General features: G+C 44.0%; 1 protein-coding gene across 1 annotated transcript in view; it reads left to right on the top strand.

Moving 5' to 3' along the window:
• The first annotated feature begins 3,800 nt into the window (after positions 1-3,800).
• Positions 3,801-20,058, top strand: part of LGI2 (leucine rich repeat LGI family member 2) — a 30,424-nt gene continuing 14,166 nt past the window's right edge. Inside the window, exons 1-6 of the mRNA XM_063108294.1 lie at positions 3,801-4,003; positions 5,897-5,968; positions 8,127-8,198; positions 10,184-10,255; positions 15,199-15,270; positions 15,996-16,165. Coding sequence (XP_062964364.1) covers positions 3,801-4,003; positions 5,897-5,968; positions 8,127-8,198; positions 10,184-10,255; positions 15,199-15,270; positions 15,996-16,165 — 661 coding nt within the window. The remainder of the gene's footprint in view (positions 4,004-5,896; positions 5,969-8,126; positions 8,199-10,183; positions 10,256-15,198; positions 15,271-15,995; positions 16,166-20,058) is intronic.

The following is a 20,058-nucleotide window of genomic DNA, read 5'->3' as shown; positions in this document are numbered from 1 at the left end:
CCCAGCTGCCAGCATCTCTCTCCAGGACGAGTTCAACTCATTCTCTACTGAGCAGTCAGAAAGAACTGTTTTGAAGCAAAAATATATCATGTTACTTCTCTGGTTAAAGCCCTTTGGCGGCTCCCTCTGGTATTCAAAATGACATGATAAGGCTCTGGGCCTTGGCCTACAAGGTCCTTCCTACCTTTCAGACATCTCTTCTCTCCGTCCCCCACATCCTCTATGCTGTGGCACACTGGCCTTTGTCCAGATCCTTACAAGCACTCACCTCTTTCTGGTCCCAGTGCCTTTGCACGCGCTGCACTTTCTGCCCACACTGCCCCTCCCTTAGCCTCGGCCTCTGCCCTTAGCCCGCCTTCCCTTACCTGGTTCCTTCTCATCGCAAAGCTCTCAGCTAAGGTCTCACAGAGGCTTTCAGCTCTCTCTGTCCCCCACCAACTTAGGGCTCCCTTCTCTTCCTTCATGGGCTCTATCACAACTTGTGATTGCGTGTTCATTTGTACGAGAGTGCATGAATGAGCCCTGTTTTGAGCTGCCGACACATGTAATAATATAAAGGAGAACCAGTTTGAGACTTCAGGGAAGGCCACTCCAGGCCACACCATTTCATGCACTGTAGGAATGTGTATTTGTGTCACGGAGACACAGCTTGAGTAAGTGTACATCTGAACAAGGATTTTTACATTTTCAAAAACTCTTGCTATTTCCTGGAAAAAGACTGTGTCTCTCTGATTGTCTATTAAGCTTTTTTTATTTTTTTCTTTTAACTGCTGAAGATCTTGGAACCAAACCAATCCACATTTCCATTTTTATATCTCAATTTATAAACTGCGCCTTATAATTTACAAGCACTCACTTAGTGTCTCTAACCGAGCTGGCACAAATACCACCTCTGCCAGCTACGCTACTCAAGTCTTCTCTCTGCACTCTTCTTATCAGGAACTTTCTAGTTTTTCAAGTTGGAGAGGATGGGCTGAAGCTAACCCTAGGGGACAGGAAGGATAGTAATAGTGATGATATGTCACATTTATTTTATGGATGAGAAAATAGAAGCTGGAGACAGGAGTGACAACATGACCGAGAAGGTTTACTCGTGAGTGGTGAAGCCAGGACTAGACTCTGCTCTGGAATTCTTCATGCCAAGAGTCTTTCCAGGACACTAGACCAGGCTTTCTCAACCTCAGCTCTGGTGACATTTTGGACTGGATCATTCTTTGTTGTGCACTGCAAGATGTTTAGCAGCATGCCTGGCCTCTACCCGTTAGATGCTAGTAGTACCCACTCCACTGTAACAACCCCAAATGTCTCCAGACATGGCCAAGTGTCCCCTGTATTACCCCTAATTGAGAACCACTGCACTAGACCATGCTCCTGACCTTGATTAAAATAGAGGCATCAAGGTCAGAAAAACACATCTCCTTTCACAGTCTCCCCTCCCCCACCCCTCACTTCCTTACAGTCCTAGGGTTTACCTGAGACTTGACCCACCCACACGGTCAGGTACTACTCTGATCAGACAGCCAGTGCCTTCTGTGTGGCATTAAATGCTTTACATTCTTGATTACACTTAACCCCCAAAGATGGATACAATGATCTTCCGTTTAACAGGTGAGGAAATTGAGGCTTAGAAAGATCCTAACTTGCTCATGATCACACAGTGGTAAGTGGCAGGCTGGGCTGTAAACCCAGACCTGTCTAGTTCTAGGGACAGAGTTTACCCACCCCACCCTGCCCTTCGTTCCACTCCAACGCAGGTGAGAAACAGATTTTCTTTTCCTGGATCATCAGGAATCATTTGAGAAGCCTGACTCCCTCCTCTTTATAAAGCAGTAGCCCATCCCTCTTAAGGCAGATGTCTTTCAGCAAGGCACACAGCACACACACCTATGATTGTGGGTCCATGTGTCTGTCACCCTCTTCAGACTGTGGCCAGTGTCGTCAGCCACTAGCACTAGGCCTTGTTGAGTAAAGCATTTGCAGAATGCATGCCCACACAGCAGTGGGGGTTAGACACAGCAGTAGGGGTTAGATACAGCAGCCAGTTCTGGAGGACAGACTTCCTGTCTGTATCTGGGAATGATACAGACCAAGGTCAAGACAAAAACAACGCTAAGCTCAATTTTCCCATCCACAAAATGGAAAGGCCCACTTCTCAGGGTAGATGTGTGAATTACATGATGATAAATGTAGACTGGTTTGGGTCAATGCTAGGTGCATTGACCCAAAATGGTGACCTGCAACGAATGTCTAACTCCCTCCAGAAAGTTGCCTACAAGCTTGCTTTCAATTCCTGAACCTCTTTTGATCAGTCTGTGACCCCCACGTAGCCTTGTGGAGTTAGTCCTTTAGGACTATCTGCCCAGCTACACTTCAAGCTCCCTGTTCCTCTGTCCCCTCCCACAGTGGCCAGCTTGGAATATGCCTTATGGATAGTGCTAAACATGATTGTTGAAGAAGCAATCTTGATGATTCCTGCAGTAATGACTTCTCAGCTTGGGTACCGCCTTCTCTGGGTATATCTTAACACATGAAATGGTTTTCCTTGGTTTGTAGCCTGATGCTGGTGCCCTTGACTCCGCACTCTGTGAGGTTTGAGGTCTTATTTTGGTTGCGTTCTGGTCATTTTCTTAGATTTCCCCTGCTGCACACTACCTTGTGTTAAGATTCAAGATCATTGTGTCAAATTTCAGGAGCAGAAGAGGGGCTCAGTAGGCCGGTCACCACACCCCATCCCGGGCTCCTATCCCCATCCTGCCTGGCCATTCACTACACCACCAGCCAGTTACTGATGCTTTCTGGGCTTGGGTTTCCTCACCAGTAAATTAAGGATATTAATAGGACCTGCCTCAAAGGGTTAGGAGATTAAATGTAATCTCCTAGAATGGATCACACCCTCAGTCTCTACTAACAGTTTTTAATCCCCTGTCGTTTAATTGGGGTGGGTGGGGTGGTCAGAGGGTGTGCTGACTGAGGGAAAACTTTCGCAGGCCTTTTAGCTATTCAGCAAGCAGTAGGCAGGGCCCGCAGTAGCAGGAACTGCACAGTGCTGTAGCAGGGTGGTCTACTGCATTCCTTCGGCATGGAAGGGTGGCTGGCTTCAGTAACCCCAGGGTGCTATGGACATGGGAGCCAGACCCCGCTGCCCCAAGGCAAAAGACATGCAAAGCCATTCTGACTGAACCCAATGCCAGCATTCACTTCATTTCCTCTCTTTGCAATTAATAAAGGCTGCTCAAAAGGTCTGGACTCTTCCAATCACCCAGGACAGACTCTCCCTCCCCAGTAATCAAGCCAGGTCCCTCTGCCCCTACTGTCCTTTTCCCCTCTTACATTTCGGCCCCGCGAGAAGCAGCCCCGTGCTTTCCCCAAACTATTTCCAGCCCGTGGAGGGACTGCAGGCATCTGGTCCGGCACCGCTCAGCCAGGTCCCCAAGGGGGTCTCCGTCCCGGCCGGCCCCTCCCCCAAGGTCCCCCAACTTTTCCTTCTGTCCCAGCGCCCGGGGCGGGGCCGGGAGGGGTGGCGGGTGGGGGCCGGCCGGGGCGGGTCCCCGCGTGCATTATTCATTGGCCAGCGCGGGGCTGCGGGCGCGAGTGCTGATGTCAGGCGGGCGCGAGTGCGGCGGCCGCCCAGCAGCCCGGGCTCCGGTGGGGGGGCGCCGGGTGGGGGTGGCGGCCAGCATGCTGCTCGGCTGCGGCTCGGCCTCCCACAGCCGCGGCGCCCTCGTCCTCGCCGGCAGCGGCGGAGCAGCGCGCGGCGCGGCGGCGGGGGTCGGGGCCGGGGCGCGGACCGCGGACCCGGCATGGCGCTGCGGGGAGGCGGCGGCGGGGCGCTGGGGCGGCTGCTGCTGCTGCTGCTGCTGAGCGCCGCGTGCCTGGTCCCGCCGAGCGCGCAGGTGAGGCGGCTGGCGCGCTGCCCCGCCACTTGCAGCTGTACCAAGGAGTCCATCATCTGCGTGGGCTCTTCCTGGGTGCCCAGGATCGTGCCGGGCGACATCAGCTCCCTGTGAGTGGGACCCTTGCAGCCCCCGCCCCGCCCCATCCTGCGCTCGGGCGCCGTGACCCTGACCCCACTCCCGGGCCCCCCTCTTTGTGTTTGGGTGGGAGCGCGGTACGGGACGTGGGTGGAGACTCGGCCTCGGGGAGGTTGGAGGGAACCCGAGCCCCAGAGTCTGGGAACCCAGGCAGGTCCCCGTGGCAGTGTTTCTCAGAGTGTGGCCCACGGGTCACCTGCATCAAACCCACCTGGGGAAGCTTGTGCCAATGCAGAATCCGGGCCGCTCTGAATCAGGGTCTCTGGAGTGGAGCCCCGGAGTCTGCATTTGGCGTCCCCAGGGGATTCTGGGGTGCATTAAAGTTTGAGAGGGTGTGTTTGGGGGCGGGGGGGTAGTGGTGATTGTGTAAGAGCATGCACAGGAACAGCTGAACATGACTGGATTGAGTGCAAACTGGGAAGGGGTGAGGCCTCACCGCCCCACCTCAGGTCTGGGGCGGAGGTTCACACCATGGCCGCCTCCTCCCGACCTCTCCACACTGCGGGTTGGGAAGAGCCTGGGTAAAGGCATGCAGCCTCTGGAAGTGGAGGGATCGCGCCACGTGGCCTACAAGAGGGGGCACCCAGGGCTCGGCAGAGCCTCGCGGTATGTGGGGTGCCCAGCTCAGTGGCCAAGTGCTGGAAGTCAGCCTGACTCTTTCTTGCCCCGAGTTCAGGAGGGCTTTTTGCCCCCTCTCCCCACCACACGCATCGATGGCTGCTTTTTCAGGCTGGAGGAACTGACAAGAAAGGGCTTCACATGATTTATCCACCTGCTAAGAGACGCTTTCAACTTGCCCTCCCTCACACAGCCACTCAAGCCAAATGACCAGTTGTCATAATGGCTGTGGAAAGGGCTATGCGCTGTGTCTTTATTGCTAGGACATGTTTCCTGCTGAGATGACTCCCTTGTTCCAGGCCAAGCTGCCCGGGTGCCCACTCCACTGTAGAGGCAGGGAATCCTGGGGGTGACGTTGCTTGTGCTCAGGGCACTTTCTCCTGTACAACATCCCCCTGCCTCCCGCCCGAGGCAAGTCTCCAGGGCCTGGACCCAGAGATGAGGGGTTCCTGTTTGCAGTTATAGAAAGTCAGGAGAGTGTGGGCATCAGGAAGAGGACCTTTTTGATTCTTATTATTGCCAAATCGGGTGACATGGAGGGTTCCAGAAATTAGAATTACCCTTATTGGATCCTTTAGACCAGCAGCTGATTAGTTGATCTGCATGTTAAGTGAAATAATTCTGAAATAATGCATTGAGGTCCTGCTGTGGCCAGAAAGGATAGGGGACCTGGGGGCAGAAACAGAGCCAAATCTCACGCCCCCTAAGTTGATCGTTTTATCTGGCAGATGGCATTGTTTCCACTGCACAGGCTAGTTCAAGTGTCTCTGAGTTTTCCCCCAAGGCTTTCATGGTGCGTTTAATCAGAAGTGCCCTGAGTGTCTTTCAGAGATGTGTTCCCAAGGGGAATGCTTAATCCTACCTGGGAGTTTCGTTGGCCAACATTAACACTGTGTCTACACCAGCAGAATCATGCACAGAGGTGAAGTAATTACCTACTTTTAGCGGGGCCTGGTGAAGTTAAGAGAAGGAAGTGAGGGGATTGATGTAAAAGGACTGAGATAATGTCTGTGAAAGGAACCAGACTGATGGCAGAGGTTTCTATTATCCAGACTAGTTTTCATATTGATCCAGTTCATTGGAAAAAGGCTTGACCTTTCCTGTTCCTCTTCCCGGGAACACCTGTCCAGCTCCTGAGAGGGAAGGTGTGAAGTGCAGATGGCAGATGGGAACAGTTGCCCACCCTGCCCGGCACTTCTCAAAGAAACCTTTGGCCTTGCTTTTGCCTGTTCATCTTTTGCCTGTAGGAGCCTGGTCAATGGAACGTTTTCGGAAATCAAGGACCGAATGTTTTCCCATCTGCCTTCCCTGCAGCTGCTGTGAGTACAAGAAGTTCTCTCTACAACATGGGGGTCCCTGTGGTGTGGTCCTTGAAGAGTGGTCTCTGACTCTTTGCTATCAGTCCTTCCTAAAATACCCCAGCTCCCTGAGTAAACCGTGCTGGCTCATACTGTTAACATGCCCTGTAATGTCCCCAACAAAGTACTAAGGCTTCTTGCTCAGTTTCCTGTTCTTAGTTTGGTACATGTTTTCCTCATGGACTCTACCATAGATTTCAACCCAGCAACTGCGGAGGTGATTACATTGAACCATGACCGAAACTTCACCTACATGAACTGTTTGCCAAGTACCTCACTTTAAAAGAAAACTTACATTTTAAAATCTTAATGTTATTCTAGAAATAAAAGTTATTTCTAGTTTACTGAGTACTTAAAGAATCAGGCAGCACACTGTGCATTTATGTGCATGATTTTATTTAACCATTATATCATCCTCATGAGGAGGGTATTCTTATTTCCCCATTTGACAGATGAGGAAACTGAGGCTCAGGGAAGTTAAATAATTTGCCCCAAATCATGCAGCCAGGATTCTAACCCAGGGCCCAGAGCCCACACTCATAACTACTATTCATCCAGCTCCTCTTGGTGAGCAATGCCTGAGTCACTGTGATAAGTGCCCATGTCGTGCCTTGTAACCCAGGTCAGTGAATGTTTGCTGATGAAAAGAAATATCTAAAAAGCAGTTTTCAGAAGCAAATCAGTGACAGGCAAAGTCATGAGTACATAGCTCATTTTCTTTATCTACATTAGTTTTTAAAATTTGAGGTGAGATTGAAATGAAAACAAACAATGTGCTATAGAAAAATATGGAGAAATGGAGTATAGGAGATCACTACTCATCCTAAATAAACTTACTACTGATATTTTTGTTCGTAAAGTGTTGTATGCCTGCATATAACATTAAACTTAACATTTTAAAATCTGACTTCTCGTAGAATTGCAGCTATTAAGATATACTTTCCATATGATAGAAATAGAATTTTAGGTATTCTTTTGCCAAATAGGCTTAAGTGGTAGCTCACAGAAAACAACATAGTGATAAAGAGTTTTTCAAGATTTCTTAAACTTTTAAAATTATTTCTCATGTGTATTAGTCAATCTCTGTTGCTTATAACAAAATACTTGGAGCTGGGTAATTTGTAAGAAAATGAAATTTATTGCTTACAATTCCTGAGGCTGGGAAGTCCAAAGTCCAGGGAACACATCTGATGAGGGTTTTGTGGTGGTGACAGTGACCCAGGGATCTCACATGGCAGAAAACGGTGGGGGAAAGAGAGAGAGTGAGAGGTAGTTCCTCATGCACTCCCCTTTTAAAGCCCTCAGAACCATGCCCCTAACCACCATTATTACTCCATTCACTACAGCATCGTCCTACAATCTCATCACTTCTCATGGCCCCACCTTTCAATTACCATAATAGGATTTCCCACCCTCAACAGTTAACAGTGAGGATTAAGCCTCCATGAGGTTGGGGGTTATCCAATCAACAGTATCATGGGAATGTATAGTATAGTAGAAAGAATTTTCTTTTGTCTCAGCTGTGTGACTTTGGTCAAGTCACTTAACATCTCTGGGCTTAAATTTTTCTAAAAATAGAGTTGGATTGGATCCTTTTAGATCTTTAACTCCATCATTGCTTGTGCATCATAAAGCATTCACTGGCTGTTTAGTTGTGTTGAGCATTAGAATGTTTTAAAATAACAGTTATCAGGTCATATTTACTGAGACCCACGGGGCAGAAAGAGGTAGAGTATTAGGGATGGTCAGAAAATCTGGATGGGGCTGGCCCATGGCTCACTTGGGAGAGTGTGGTGCTGATAACACCAAGGCCATGGGTTCGGATCCCTATATAGGGATGGCCGGTTAGCTCAATTGGGAGAGCGTGGTGCTGACAACCCCAAGTCAAGGGTTAAGATCCCCTTACTGGTCATCTTTCTTTAAAAAAATAAGAAAATCTGGACGAAAGGAATCCACTTGCCATTGTCTCCATCAGCAGTCTGTGAGAGTCAGGTTGAGGACCCAATGGGTTCTTAGGCTGAAAAGAGCCCATTTTGCCCACAGATTAGAACATAGCAAAAGAAACAGAAATGGCTTCACCATGTAACTCAAGTTTTATATCTCTGTCCCTTATTTTCAGATTGCTGAATTCTAACTCATTCACAGCTATCCGGGATGATGCTTTTGCTGGACTTTTTCATCTTGAATACTTGTAAGTTTTGTGCTTTGTCTATTTGCTGAGCATTTGGTATTTCAGTAGAATTGCTGGATTGCTTTCCTTGCTGGTACAGCATCTCTGCGAGGGTTTAGGGGTGGAGAAAATGCGGAAAACCCCATTCTCTTTTCAGCACTGACCTTTTATAGTTTCTTTGCTTATAAACATGCTGGGGAAGGAGGAGGTTGGAGACAAAGAGGAAAGGAAACAAAGAAGGAAAGATTCTCATTCATCCTCTGCTGACATTTAATTTGTCACGTAGTAAGCACAATTGGAAAAATCGTTGGTTATTTTTACCTTCCATAACTAGGCATGGATTTGCTGATGAGCCAGAAATAGATCTGAAGGGTTCTGAGGGTTACTTATTTTTAAATAAAGTCTCCCTGTTTGGGGGTACAATTTCATGTTTTTATCAGCTGCCCTACATCCCATTTGCAGTATCTCTTGTGAGTTGCTGCTGAGGGTCTAATTTTCTTTTCTCCTTAAAAAAAAAAAAAGGTTATTTTTCCCTTTTTGGATATGCAGATTTTTCCCCCCTAGCAATGAGCATTGCCCTCCTTCTGATGCCTGCCTTTTCTTTCATGTCTTTTTCTCCCCCTTAAGTTCTTTCTTCCTTGTCTTCAGTAACTTTGTGATTATGTTAATCCTGCTATCAGATGGGATGTCCTTTCTTAGCATTCAAAAGGATTTTTAAAACCTTATCTCTGTTTTCTTAATGGAGTTCGACAGGTAGATGTTGGAGTTCTTGGCACATCCTGGGTATAAGAAACCTCTCTGCTGATTTTGTGTCTTGAAGAAAGGTGTCTCCGGAGGAATTCTTTCTCCAGAATATATATAACATGTGTGCTCTCGTAATACTCTGAGGAAGTACATATGTGGAAAGAGAGGGATGACTACAAGCTAAATCCAACCAGGGTCTATCAAAGCACATAAACCGCTAATGAAGGTAGCAAGGTGTAAAGCTGTGAGTTTTATCTTATGGGCAGTTCACCTTACTGTCAAGGTTACTGGGGAGGAAGTTAGCTTATCAGTTTATGCTGAAATCTATTACTGAAGAGACACCTGATTTTTCAAAAAACAAAAAAACAAACAAAAGAAAAACCAGACATCAGAAAGTGTTTAGGGCAATCAGAAACTGTTTTATTAATGGTGATGTGTTGCAAAGCCTCTGCCTGGGACCGTCTCATCGAAGACCCTGTTATATTTGACTTAACGCAAATGCCTTAAACTAAAATTTAGTCCTCTGTGGCCCCAGGGAATAGTCATAGTGCATTCACATCACATCTTTTCCACAAAGACTTTAAAGGATGTTGTTATTGCAAGATCCTCTGCACAAGCACTATGCCATCTTAACACAAAGAAGTTAACCCCTATTCAACTTTGTTATACTACTTCCTACTTCCTAGTGGCCTAGAGATCTTGAGAGTATTCCTGCCTTGTCACTCATTTGCTCAGAGATTAGACCATGTGGAACATGATGACTCAAGGTTGCTGAAAGCCAAGCTTAATGGAACCCTCCCTCAGCAAAAACTTTAATATGGAGATGTAAAACAATGGGCTCCCTTCAAGGGACAATGACATCAACAAAAGTATGAACAGCCAGACACTGTGAAATGTAAGAGGGATTAAGTAGGGAAACTGTCTGGAAGCATTCCAGTCTTGCAGAGATATGAGAATTTCTTGCCTTTGTATAGAGCATTTTTCTGTTTTTCCCCCAAAGTGTTTTTACCCATGCTGTCAACTCTGAATTTGAAGACTTCCATGCTGCTTCTGGAAGGAGTGCAGAACACAGTCACGTGCATGTATTCTTGCACACCCACCCTGCTCCCATGTGGACTCTGGTGTAGCTGACCCAGTCTTCAGAGATGAACTTCTATAATTCATGAATGCTTTTAGATTTTACTCTGAAAGCATACCAATAGCATTTTTTAGAGATATTAAGCAGAGAAAACTCAGTTTAATTATACAACGTTTCTCCTTAGGTTCATCGAAGGGAACAAAATAGAAACCATTTCAAGAAATGCCTTTCGTGGCCTCCGTGACCTGACTCACCTGTAAGTCCTGTAAAAAGTGTTGCAAGTCTTTTAATGTGTGGAGTAAGATTCACTTCCTGGTGCCTTTCTCTTCATTAAGTGTTATTTCCATATTGTAGCATTCCCCAAAGGAAACTAGTTTCCAGGCTGCACAAGAGGTTTCCATATTGTCGGCCAGACACCCTTCACTGTGATTACATGCATGCTTGGCTTTATTATCTTCTCCATCATCTTGAATCTCTGTTGTGGGCCACAGGACTGCATGTGGAATCAGGAGGACTCAGTTGTGAGGAACCTGTGTCACTTGATGGGGAAATGGGAAGGAAACTAACATGGGTGTTGTACCTCCTTAGTGCCAGGCACAGGGCTGGGTGCTTGGGGAACCCTCTCCTCTTTATCTTTCATGATAATCTGTGAGTCCCCATTTTACAGATTTGGCAACCAAGGCATAACGACTCTGTTGAGTGTACGGTCAGAATTAGGACCAAGTGGAATAGACATATTTTCACGGTTCCTCTCATTTGAATGCAAATTGGTTTTTCTTTTATGTTGGATTAATCTGCGGCTTCAGCTAAGATCTCTGGTTCTTTAATAGATTTCTGGAGGAAAAAATAAACAAATTGATTTGAATTGGCATCTCAGAATGAAGCAAATACACACATTTAGCAAATTTATAAAACTGGAAAAAATAGTGGCTGTGTTTATGAAAATGCAAAAATAGTCATTGTCCTGGTAGGAGTAATTTGTTAACCGGGAACCAGGTCCGCCTTGCATGACAGATATTTTGTGTTTGAGTAAAATAACATGTCTCATCTCCATAGCCAACCTGTCTGCAGTCAAAAGAAAATTGGGAAAATTGGAAGGTTTCAAATGGTGGTATTGGGCAGGGGTGGTAGTTTCTTCAGTGTGTGGACCCTGACTGATAGTGTGGATATAGTCATCTAACGAGATTACCATTCACAGCAAGCCCTGATATTGGGAAAGGTGTCTGTCAATAGGTTCAGTAAACCCATAATTCTGGATTGCTACCAAGCAGAAGTGCTGCCTGAGCTAAAGCCTGTAGAGTAAGGAGATGGGGGAGAGCACGTGGGAGGTCCAACATCTGGATCAGCACAATTGATCTGGACAGTGTCAGACTCTTAATTTTTTTTAGATTCAGCCTAGATGCCAAATCTTGACATTTCTGTAGGGGATAAGATTATGAGTTTGGAGTTACGTGGGCTTGGGTTCAAATCTCAAGGCCATCACTTATAACTATTACTTAGCTTTTCTGAGCCTTAGTTTTCTCATCCTTGAAATAGGGATGATTATACTGACTTCATAGGATTGCTGTACATAATGTGTGCCTGCAAAGCATCCAGCCCACTACCTGTGGTAAATGCTCAAGGTGTGGTTGGCATTATCATCATCATCATCGGCAACAACAACAACACCGTTCCTTCCCTGCACACATTAAAAAGTCTCGATTTTCTCCATGGACTGACAAGGAGCCTTGGCAGTTTGAGTGGCCAGACAGGATCTGCTAAGAAGACAGCTGTGGTTGTCTGGAGAGGAACAGCTGGGGTCAGTTAAATCTGGTTCCCAGAAGTCAGGAATGAAGGGCTTTGTTTTTGTGCAAAGGATCTGGGCAAATGAAGAGTTAGCCCATATGGCAACTTTCCTTTGCCCTACAGGCTACTGTTCTTCCATCAGTCAGAGGGTGTGAACATGCAGGTCCTGTGCATGTATATTTGTGTATCTTTGTGCACGTGTGCCCACAGGTACATGGACTTATATATTGTATGAGTAAGTGTTCGTGTGTTCATGCTTGTGCGTTTGTTATTTCACATGTTAACACGTGTGCATGTGAAGGAGGCACCTCCTTTTCTGCATGACACACAGAAAACAGAAACCCAGAGGGAACAAGGGAGTCCTCCATGTGGGTCCAGAGTGTATTGGATGCATTACAGAAGAACCAGGCTCATCCCAGAGAGTGTGACCACCTTGCAGTCAAGTCTGCATGGCCCCGTGTCCCGACTCTCCAGCCTCATTTCCCTGAGTGTCTTTGATCATTAGGCTCTCAGTGCACCCCATGCACAATCAACTCGTCCCATGGCTGGGCTTTTCCTTGCATCCTTTCCCTTGCCCTCAATGCTGTTTCTTTTGCTCTTGGTCTCCTGGAATCTGCCTTTTCCTCAAAGTCCAAATTAAGTTGTCTCCCCCATGAAGCCATTCCCGATCTCACTCTTCACCCCTCCTGTTGGCTCCATACAGCCAGCGCTCTATTGTCTTCACTGGCCATACTTATTAGTGATATTTCATGGGTGTTAACTTTATCTCCCCAACAGTGTAGAAAACTCTGAGGGCAGGACCCTTGAGCATCTTCCCTGAGCTCTGCTTTCCTCCAGTTCCAGCACAGAGCTAAGCCTGCAGGACATGTATTCTGATTCTCTTGCTGACCGATGGGCTCCTTACTGAGCTGGATTTTCCATGTGTATGCTATTTCTGGGCAAGTCAAGTGACTTTTAAAGTTGATTTCTCTAGACTGGAGGTGTATTTAGTAATCAAAGCATTTAATACATTATTGAAAGAATGGACTGATCGTTCTCCCTCTCTTTTTTTAAACCTCTAAGCCAAGAGAAGACATCATCTCCTCTCTGAAGTTCACTTCTGTGCTTAAGGAAGTCTCTATCTGGAATTTGCTTATTTAAATTATCTGATTTTTATCTTCTAAGAACTTTTCCAACACCTGCAGGCTCACATTCATATAGAGAGAGACACAGATCAGGTTTCAAAGCATTGAAGGAGCTGTGCCAATCTGTAAGTAAATCTAGGACATTTGTTTTCCAGCAGTCCTATAAAACCCAAGGGACAGGGAGCTGTTAAATAGTTTTAGAAATAAAGTAAATGCCATGAATTTGTAGACAAAATGATGTAGGAAGGGAGATGGTAAGCACTGGATGTGAGTGGGTGAAAAACCCACCTAAAGAATTCTGCTTTCTGAAATCTAAATTGAGCACTTGAAACAAATGCTAAACATTATGCTTTTTTTGTCTTTAACCACTCCATATATTCTTATCACTTCAATGCAGTAACTTTCAATTAGCTACAATTTTAGCTAAATAATCAAACTTTAATTAGCTAAAACATTTTTGTATTTTACTTTCCAGAAAAAGTGACCATCAACCAGGAAAAAATCAGAACACCTCCTTTTTAATTTTTCAAAAACTATTTCCAGAGTTTGTTCAGTCTGATTACATATTCAGCCTATTTTCCAACACATTCAAAAATGTACAAATAAATCATTTCAAAAAAGAAAGGTAAAATAGTACACGAAATCGTATTTTTTAAAAAATTTTAAAAATATTTTTGTTGTTTTATCATTACACAACGTAAACATTTTTCGTGGCCCTTATGAAATTGTATTTTAATCCATTTGTGGTTACCTAGATGGGAAGGAGTGTTATTCAGAAATTGTGGGTCTCCCCATATTCAGTTGGTATCTTGAAGCAAGAATGTTTGGGTGGCAAATGAGCTTAAAGCTTTCTACTCTGCCCAGCTACCTGACTAAGGAGGAGCACCCATTTCTTTAATTCATCTTTCTGGAGTGATTATTATGATGCTACAAAAGAGGTTGGTGTGAATTGCCTACATATTTATCATTTATGTATATTGCTGTTAGTACTCATATGTGTAAAGGGAAACCAAAGTAAGCATCAGTTTCTTGGATGACCACATTGGAGTGCGTAGCCTGAGGACATCATAGACTTGATGTACCTTGTTCCTACACCCAGTATCTTTCTAATCAACAACCTTGCACCATGGTCGTGCATCCTTCAGCAGGATGATGACAGGGCACTGCCAAATCCTGACTCATCAGAGAAGGACTTGATGCTGTTCATGCCAGTCTACTTCCTGGATGTGGGGAGTGGACTAGGATATCTTAGAAAGATCTTCAGCACTAAGAACAAAAATACAAAATGATTTCTGGTCAACCTTTGTTAATGAGAGCATGAAATTGATCATAATCAATCATTCCCTAAACATTCTGGTTCATTAAGATGTTATATTAACTTTAAGGATTAAAGCTGAGTGTCTTTATGTAAAAGACTATTTATTGAATCTTTCCTTAGAAGCACAAGTAACAGAATTCACTTGGAATGAACCATCAGGGAACTTCTCAGTATAAGACTGCATCTTCCTTTATCTCTCTCACTTTGGTGCTTAGTTCATGAATTCAACAAAGATTTACTGAGTACCAAGCATTGTTCTAGGAACTGGGGATAGAGCCGTGGATAAACAATGATCTCTGTCCTCATGTTGCTTCTGTATAAGGAAGATACATAGTAATTAACAAAGAGATAATTGTAATATATAATGTGCAATGATCAACACAGCAAGAAAGGGTATTGCAAAGGTCAGGGAAGGTGGTGATAGCTGAGCACAGACCTAAAGGAGGTGATGGGGTGAGCCGTGTGGACGTCTGGGGGAAGAGCATGGACGTCAGGCAGATGAACAGGCTCAGAGGCCTGGAGGTGGGAGCATGCCTCACCTGTTTGAGGAACAGTGAGGAGGCCAGTGCAGCTGGGTCTGAGTAGTGGGTGATGCCATCTCATAGGTAAGCAGGAGTAGAGGTAACTAGACAGTGGAAGGTCTTGCACGCTATCAAAGGGACATTGGCTTTTATTCCATGAAACATGGGATGCTATCTGAGGTTTAACAAGTGTACTTAAAGAGCTTAATAAATGCTTTAATAACAAAAAACAAGAACAACTTACATTACAATCCAATATCTGTAATGTTATCTTTGTATAACTAAACTCATTTATTTATCTCAGTTTTAAAGATCAAAGCCAGAAATTGAACCACATTGTGATGAAGAGGCTTGGAGCTCTGTTTGAGGTCATTAGCTTTATTTAAAGGGACTTCAGAGTGGCACAGCATGAAGATAATAACCACATTAAAATGTGACTTTCTGCTTCTAGTTCTTTGGCCAATAACCACATAAGAGCACTACCAAGGGATGTCTTCAGCGATTTAGACTCTCTGATTGAACTGTAAGTAATGAAATTAAGTTTATATGTACTGGTCATTGTGCCCCTGTTAATCAGGTCTTTCAATCCCCTCTCCTCCTTTACTGCATTTCTTTTATGCTGTAGCTAAAAATCTATAGCAAAGTAGTGCATACTGAGAAACAATGTATAGTTTGTATTACTCTAGATTTTGCCATTTTATAATATACTTAGTACCATTAGGCAATGGTAAATTAGGCTTGCAGGGCGGGAGGTTCCCCTTCCCTTAGGTAGCATATCCACCTGCTTTATCTTTAAGTGTTTGTCACTTCGTCCTGGATGTGGTTTAATGAGATCTTAAAGTTTCAATTGTGTTTGTGAAAACTGCCTGCCTTCAATGTCCTGTTTTTGTTTACTAGAACTTGTATTAAGAGATGCTCTTATATCACCCCTCCCCCATTCCTAGCATGGCCTGGTGACAGTTTCAAGAGCTGGTGACAGTTTCAAGAGAGTTTGGAGAGATGATGATATGTCGTCTCTGAGAGCTGTCTATATGTTACACAGTTAAAATCATTATGACCACTGTGGAGCATTAAATAAAGTCAATGATAAGCACAAAAAATAGGATGTATTAAGCACAAAATATTTTTAAAATTCCATTTTTAGGGGGTTTTATATATATCAGGATGTTAGTAATTCTGGAGTTTCATGTTACTACCAAAACATGTCATTTCTCTGTGTATGTGTGTGTTTTTTGTTTTGTTTTTTAGAGATTTAAGGGGTAATAAATTTGAATGTGATTGCAAAGCTAAGTGGTTGTATCTGTGGCTGAAGATGACAAATTCCACTGTTTCCGATGTGCTGTGTATTGGTCCACCGGAATATCAAGAAAAGAAGCTAAATGATGTGACCAGCTTTGACTACGAATGCACAACTACAGGTATTCAGAGTCTATATCTTCAAAGACGGATATTTAGAATAATCCCTTTTTCTTTTACACAGTCATCAAGGAAGGGGGAAAAGTGACTGTAGAAGTTAATATTAGAAAAAGTTTAAGCACTCTAAAAGAAATGAATCAATCTGGTAAGGAAAATATCTTAACACAGTTTGCAAGGATTTTTATTAACTGCGCTGGCTTTAGTTTCGATTCTTTACAAAATTCAAATTTCTCTAAGGGCTCACTCTCTCTCTCTTTTAAGGTCAAAGTATAAATTCATGAGTTTGGCATGAGAGCATTTTCACATCAGTCTAGGTTTAACAGAAAGCCAGTGCACAGAGGTCTGTGTTACTCGGCATTGAGCTTTTGATTCCATAAGATGGAGTTTATTGGAAATGTAACTAATCAATATGAGCCTTTAAAATCTGTCAATTACTTTCATAGTTTCATGTAAGAAGAGATAACTAGGTCAATTATAATCAATGGCAAAATAGTAAATATGTTAACAACTAGTTGACCAAAAACAAACAAAAAACTCATATTGAGGGAAAATGTAAAGAAAGTTTGATTTTGTTTTCAAGGCCTGCCTCAAGGTTTCAGTTCATACATTTTTCAGGTTATAAGATAAAATTAAAATACTAACCATCTCAACCTTTACAACATGTGGAGAGCAGGTGAGCATCTCCATATGAAAGGCTGAGGGGGAATTTTTACAGCTTGTAAAGCAAGATTTTAAAGTCTGCTTACCAGACTTATAAAAATAAACATTTAGGCTGAGAGTTGATATCTACAAAGCCTCAAGGCATGCCAAGAGAAGCAGCAGGAATGAGAATTCAGAAAATAGCTACAGAAACACAAAAGACACAAAAACTCCAAGAGCAAATGATCACATTTAGGCCAGTTCCTGCTACCGCCTTCCAAACAAACAAAAATGCACAAAGTAAAAATTATTTCTAGATATCTTTGTAAATAAGGTACCGTACAAGTTCTATTCTGATAGAAAACCTGAAATTTCATGGAAATGCCCTTGTCTTTCCTCACTGAATCGGGGCTTATTCAACTGTGTAATTGGCAGGTACCCGTTAGCTAGATGAGGCCACTAAGAGGTTATCTATTATATTTTAGGACCAGTGCAATAAATCAGAGGTCATAGTCAATGACATCGGCACCAAAAGGTGGCATTTGAGTCCATTTGGTATTAAATGCTAAACCAAAACTCACTGGGCTGGCTCCTCTCTGCCTCTTCTCCAATTTTTCTGGAGAGTTCTCTAACCCCCAAGGTGAAGTTAGCAACTTTTCTGTTGTTCTGTTCCCATCTGGCTATGGTGTGTGAAAACTTTGTCAATCTCTGAGAGAAGTTACCTGGGCTACAGAAGGCCTTGGGAATAGGGGATAATTAATATAAGAAAGCATGATTTCTGACCTTAGGGCTCTGCAGATGGTTATAAAAAGGGTCTGGGCTCTGAGAACTGTTACTGGCATGGAAGTGGTTTGGAACTGAGCCTGTCCTAAACCCAAAACCCATGGGCAGCATGGGCCCCCAACACATTTTAGGGCTTTGTCCGTCTTATATATGTTTGTCTTGGCTAACAAACTTCCTGCTAAAATGTAGAAAGTGGGCACAAGGCTTTCTGGTAAGAGGGAGATAATGATTCTGTCTTTGCTTTTATTTTATTTCTTAAAGACACATGAATGAGTTAGCTCTTGTTCTTAGTTTCTTCTATTGAGGAAAATGGTGCAACAAAGTTGTGACCTGCCTCCAAATGTCATCCCTGCCGTGTAAGAGCTAGGTCAATCAATCGTGAGTGTTTCAGGTTCCTATCTTCTGCTCAGATCAAGCCCTGGCAGCTTCTGGTGCTTTGTTAAAGGCTGGGAAGGAAATGAGTGAGGATGGAAGGAAGATGGAAAGCCGAATTCGAGAGCTCATGCTACGTTTATCGTATCCTTACTCAAGATCTGGAAGGCAGCACGTATTCCTAGTACATTGTTTTTCTCTTAGCTCAGATTTTCAGGAAAGGAGTAAATTTCTAAGTTAGATGTCTCACCCTGTTTTCCCAGAGAGAGGAAGATACTGTTACCATTCCATTCCTTGACAAAGGGGTGTAATTAATACCACAAAGCCACCATTGGGCTGTTTCAGCTCTTAGATTAATCACATTCCTTCCATCACCCTCTCCTTCCAGTCTGTTTTTAACCGGCTCAAAAATCCCTGTTACTACTGATGATTCCCTGTGTTAGGAGGATAATTCACTAAATTCCTTAGAGGGACTGAATTTTGCATCCTAATTGTCCTGTTAGCTTCCCTATTTCAGGGCTGATGAAAATGCAAAGAGAAATAATGCATTAACGTGCAGTTTCTCTCCCAATAGGATCAGCATCATGTATAATTTATTTTCTGCAAGTGCTATAAATAGCTATGTTAAAATCTGTTGATTCCAGTGAGAGAAAGACCTAAATTGTAAGAGTCCCACTGACATCATGAACTTAATCCAGTGTGAATGGAAGTGGCAGCTCTTTTAGCAGAGTGCCGTTAATATTTTAACACTAGTAAATTGATGTCATATCAATATATTTATTCTTTGAGATCTTTGCACCACGAACGTGCTTTTGTCATTTGTGAAAGGTACATTAAAATGCAGGTGGGGGAAGATATTTAAATTCCTCCCGCCTGTCACCTTCTCTGATACACATAAACACAAATGCATCAATCATCATTTTGTTTTTGCCCTTTTCTTCTTTTTTTCTCTTCCTTTTCTTCCTCCTTCTCCTCCTTTTTTGGGGGGATCAGGAGTGGGGTCCTCCTAAGAATTAGGTGTGTAATTCAAAAGATTTAACAGTCTGTGTTATACCAGATAGTCAGTAACCACTGTTTGGGGAAAATAAATTAAAATAGGACTGCTAAAGGCTAGATGATTGAGGCAGCTCTTCCATCCTGGAATTCTACAATGAAAATGGAAACTTTTTGGTCTGAACTTTCAACAGCCTGCATTTTTAAGCGAATGCTCATGTTTCTGAGAATGAACAGCGCAGTGGGGAGGCAGATGGGACAGGGGACGAGTGAGTTATGGGCATCCCAGGAGTGTTTAGAACCTTCAACAGACTTGGTTAGATGCAGGCAACCAAAGATAGAGGAGAAGGGTTTATAGCCATCTCAGTTGTAATGAAAAGAACGCAGCTGTATTTCTCTGAGTCCTTTTAAATCCACAGAAAAGAGAGCAAACAAACGATAGCTACTACAATTTCCTTCTTTCTCCGTTTATATACACGTGGACTCAGGAACCAGCAAAGCCTTGTGTCAGCAAGTACTTTCTGGCTTCTCCACTGGTTCTGCCAGCGCCAATGAGAATGAATGGTCATTTTTTTCTGTTTTTACTCTTTGATCAAGCAACACGTATTTTTTTAGGGTGGTGGGTGGAGGGGTGGGGCTAGGGGTAGAGCCTTTGTGACTCTTCCCTAAGTCTTCAAGCAGGCAAAATAATACTATTACTGTTGCATGTATGAAACTATTGGCTGATCATTGTAGATGAGGCACTATACTGTATACTTACGTGTACTCTCATATTTAGTCTCTACAGCAGCATTATGAAACAGATGGTTCCCTCATCTTTCTGACGAGGAGCCTGAGGCCTGATTTTCTTCCCCAAGGTCGCATAGCTAAGAGTGGTAGGACAGGAATACAAAGCCTGGTCAGTTTTGACTCAGATCTCCAGCTCTTCACCTGGAATCTCTGCTCTCGACTTGGGGGAGGGGGTACCCTGTCTACTAGAGCCCCTTGTGCCCACCCTCCCTCAGTCCCCTCCTGCTCCGGGTGACACAGCCTGCCTCCCTCTCTCCCTGCACCTGTAGGCCTCATTCAGCCCCCACCCCTCCCCCACAGCCCACCTGCACTCCTTAAG

Source organism: Cynocephalus volans, chromosome 9 (genome assembly GCF_027409185.1).
Source record: "Cynocephalus volans isolate mCynVol1 chromosome 9, mCynVol1.pri, whole genome shotgun sequence".
Taxonomy (NCBI): domain Eukaryota; kingdom Metazoa; phylum Chordata; class Mammalia; order Dermoptera; family Cynocephalidae; genus Cynocephalus; species Cynocephalus volans.
Note: the sequence above shows the minus strand (reverse complement) of the source record. Positions and strands in the feature narration are given on the sequence as shown.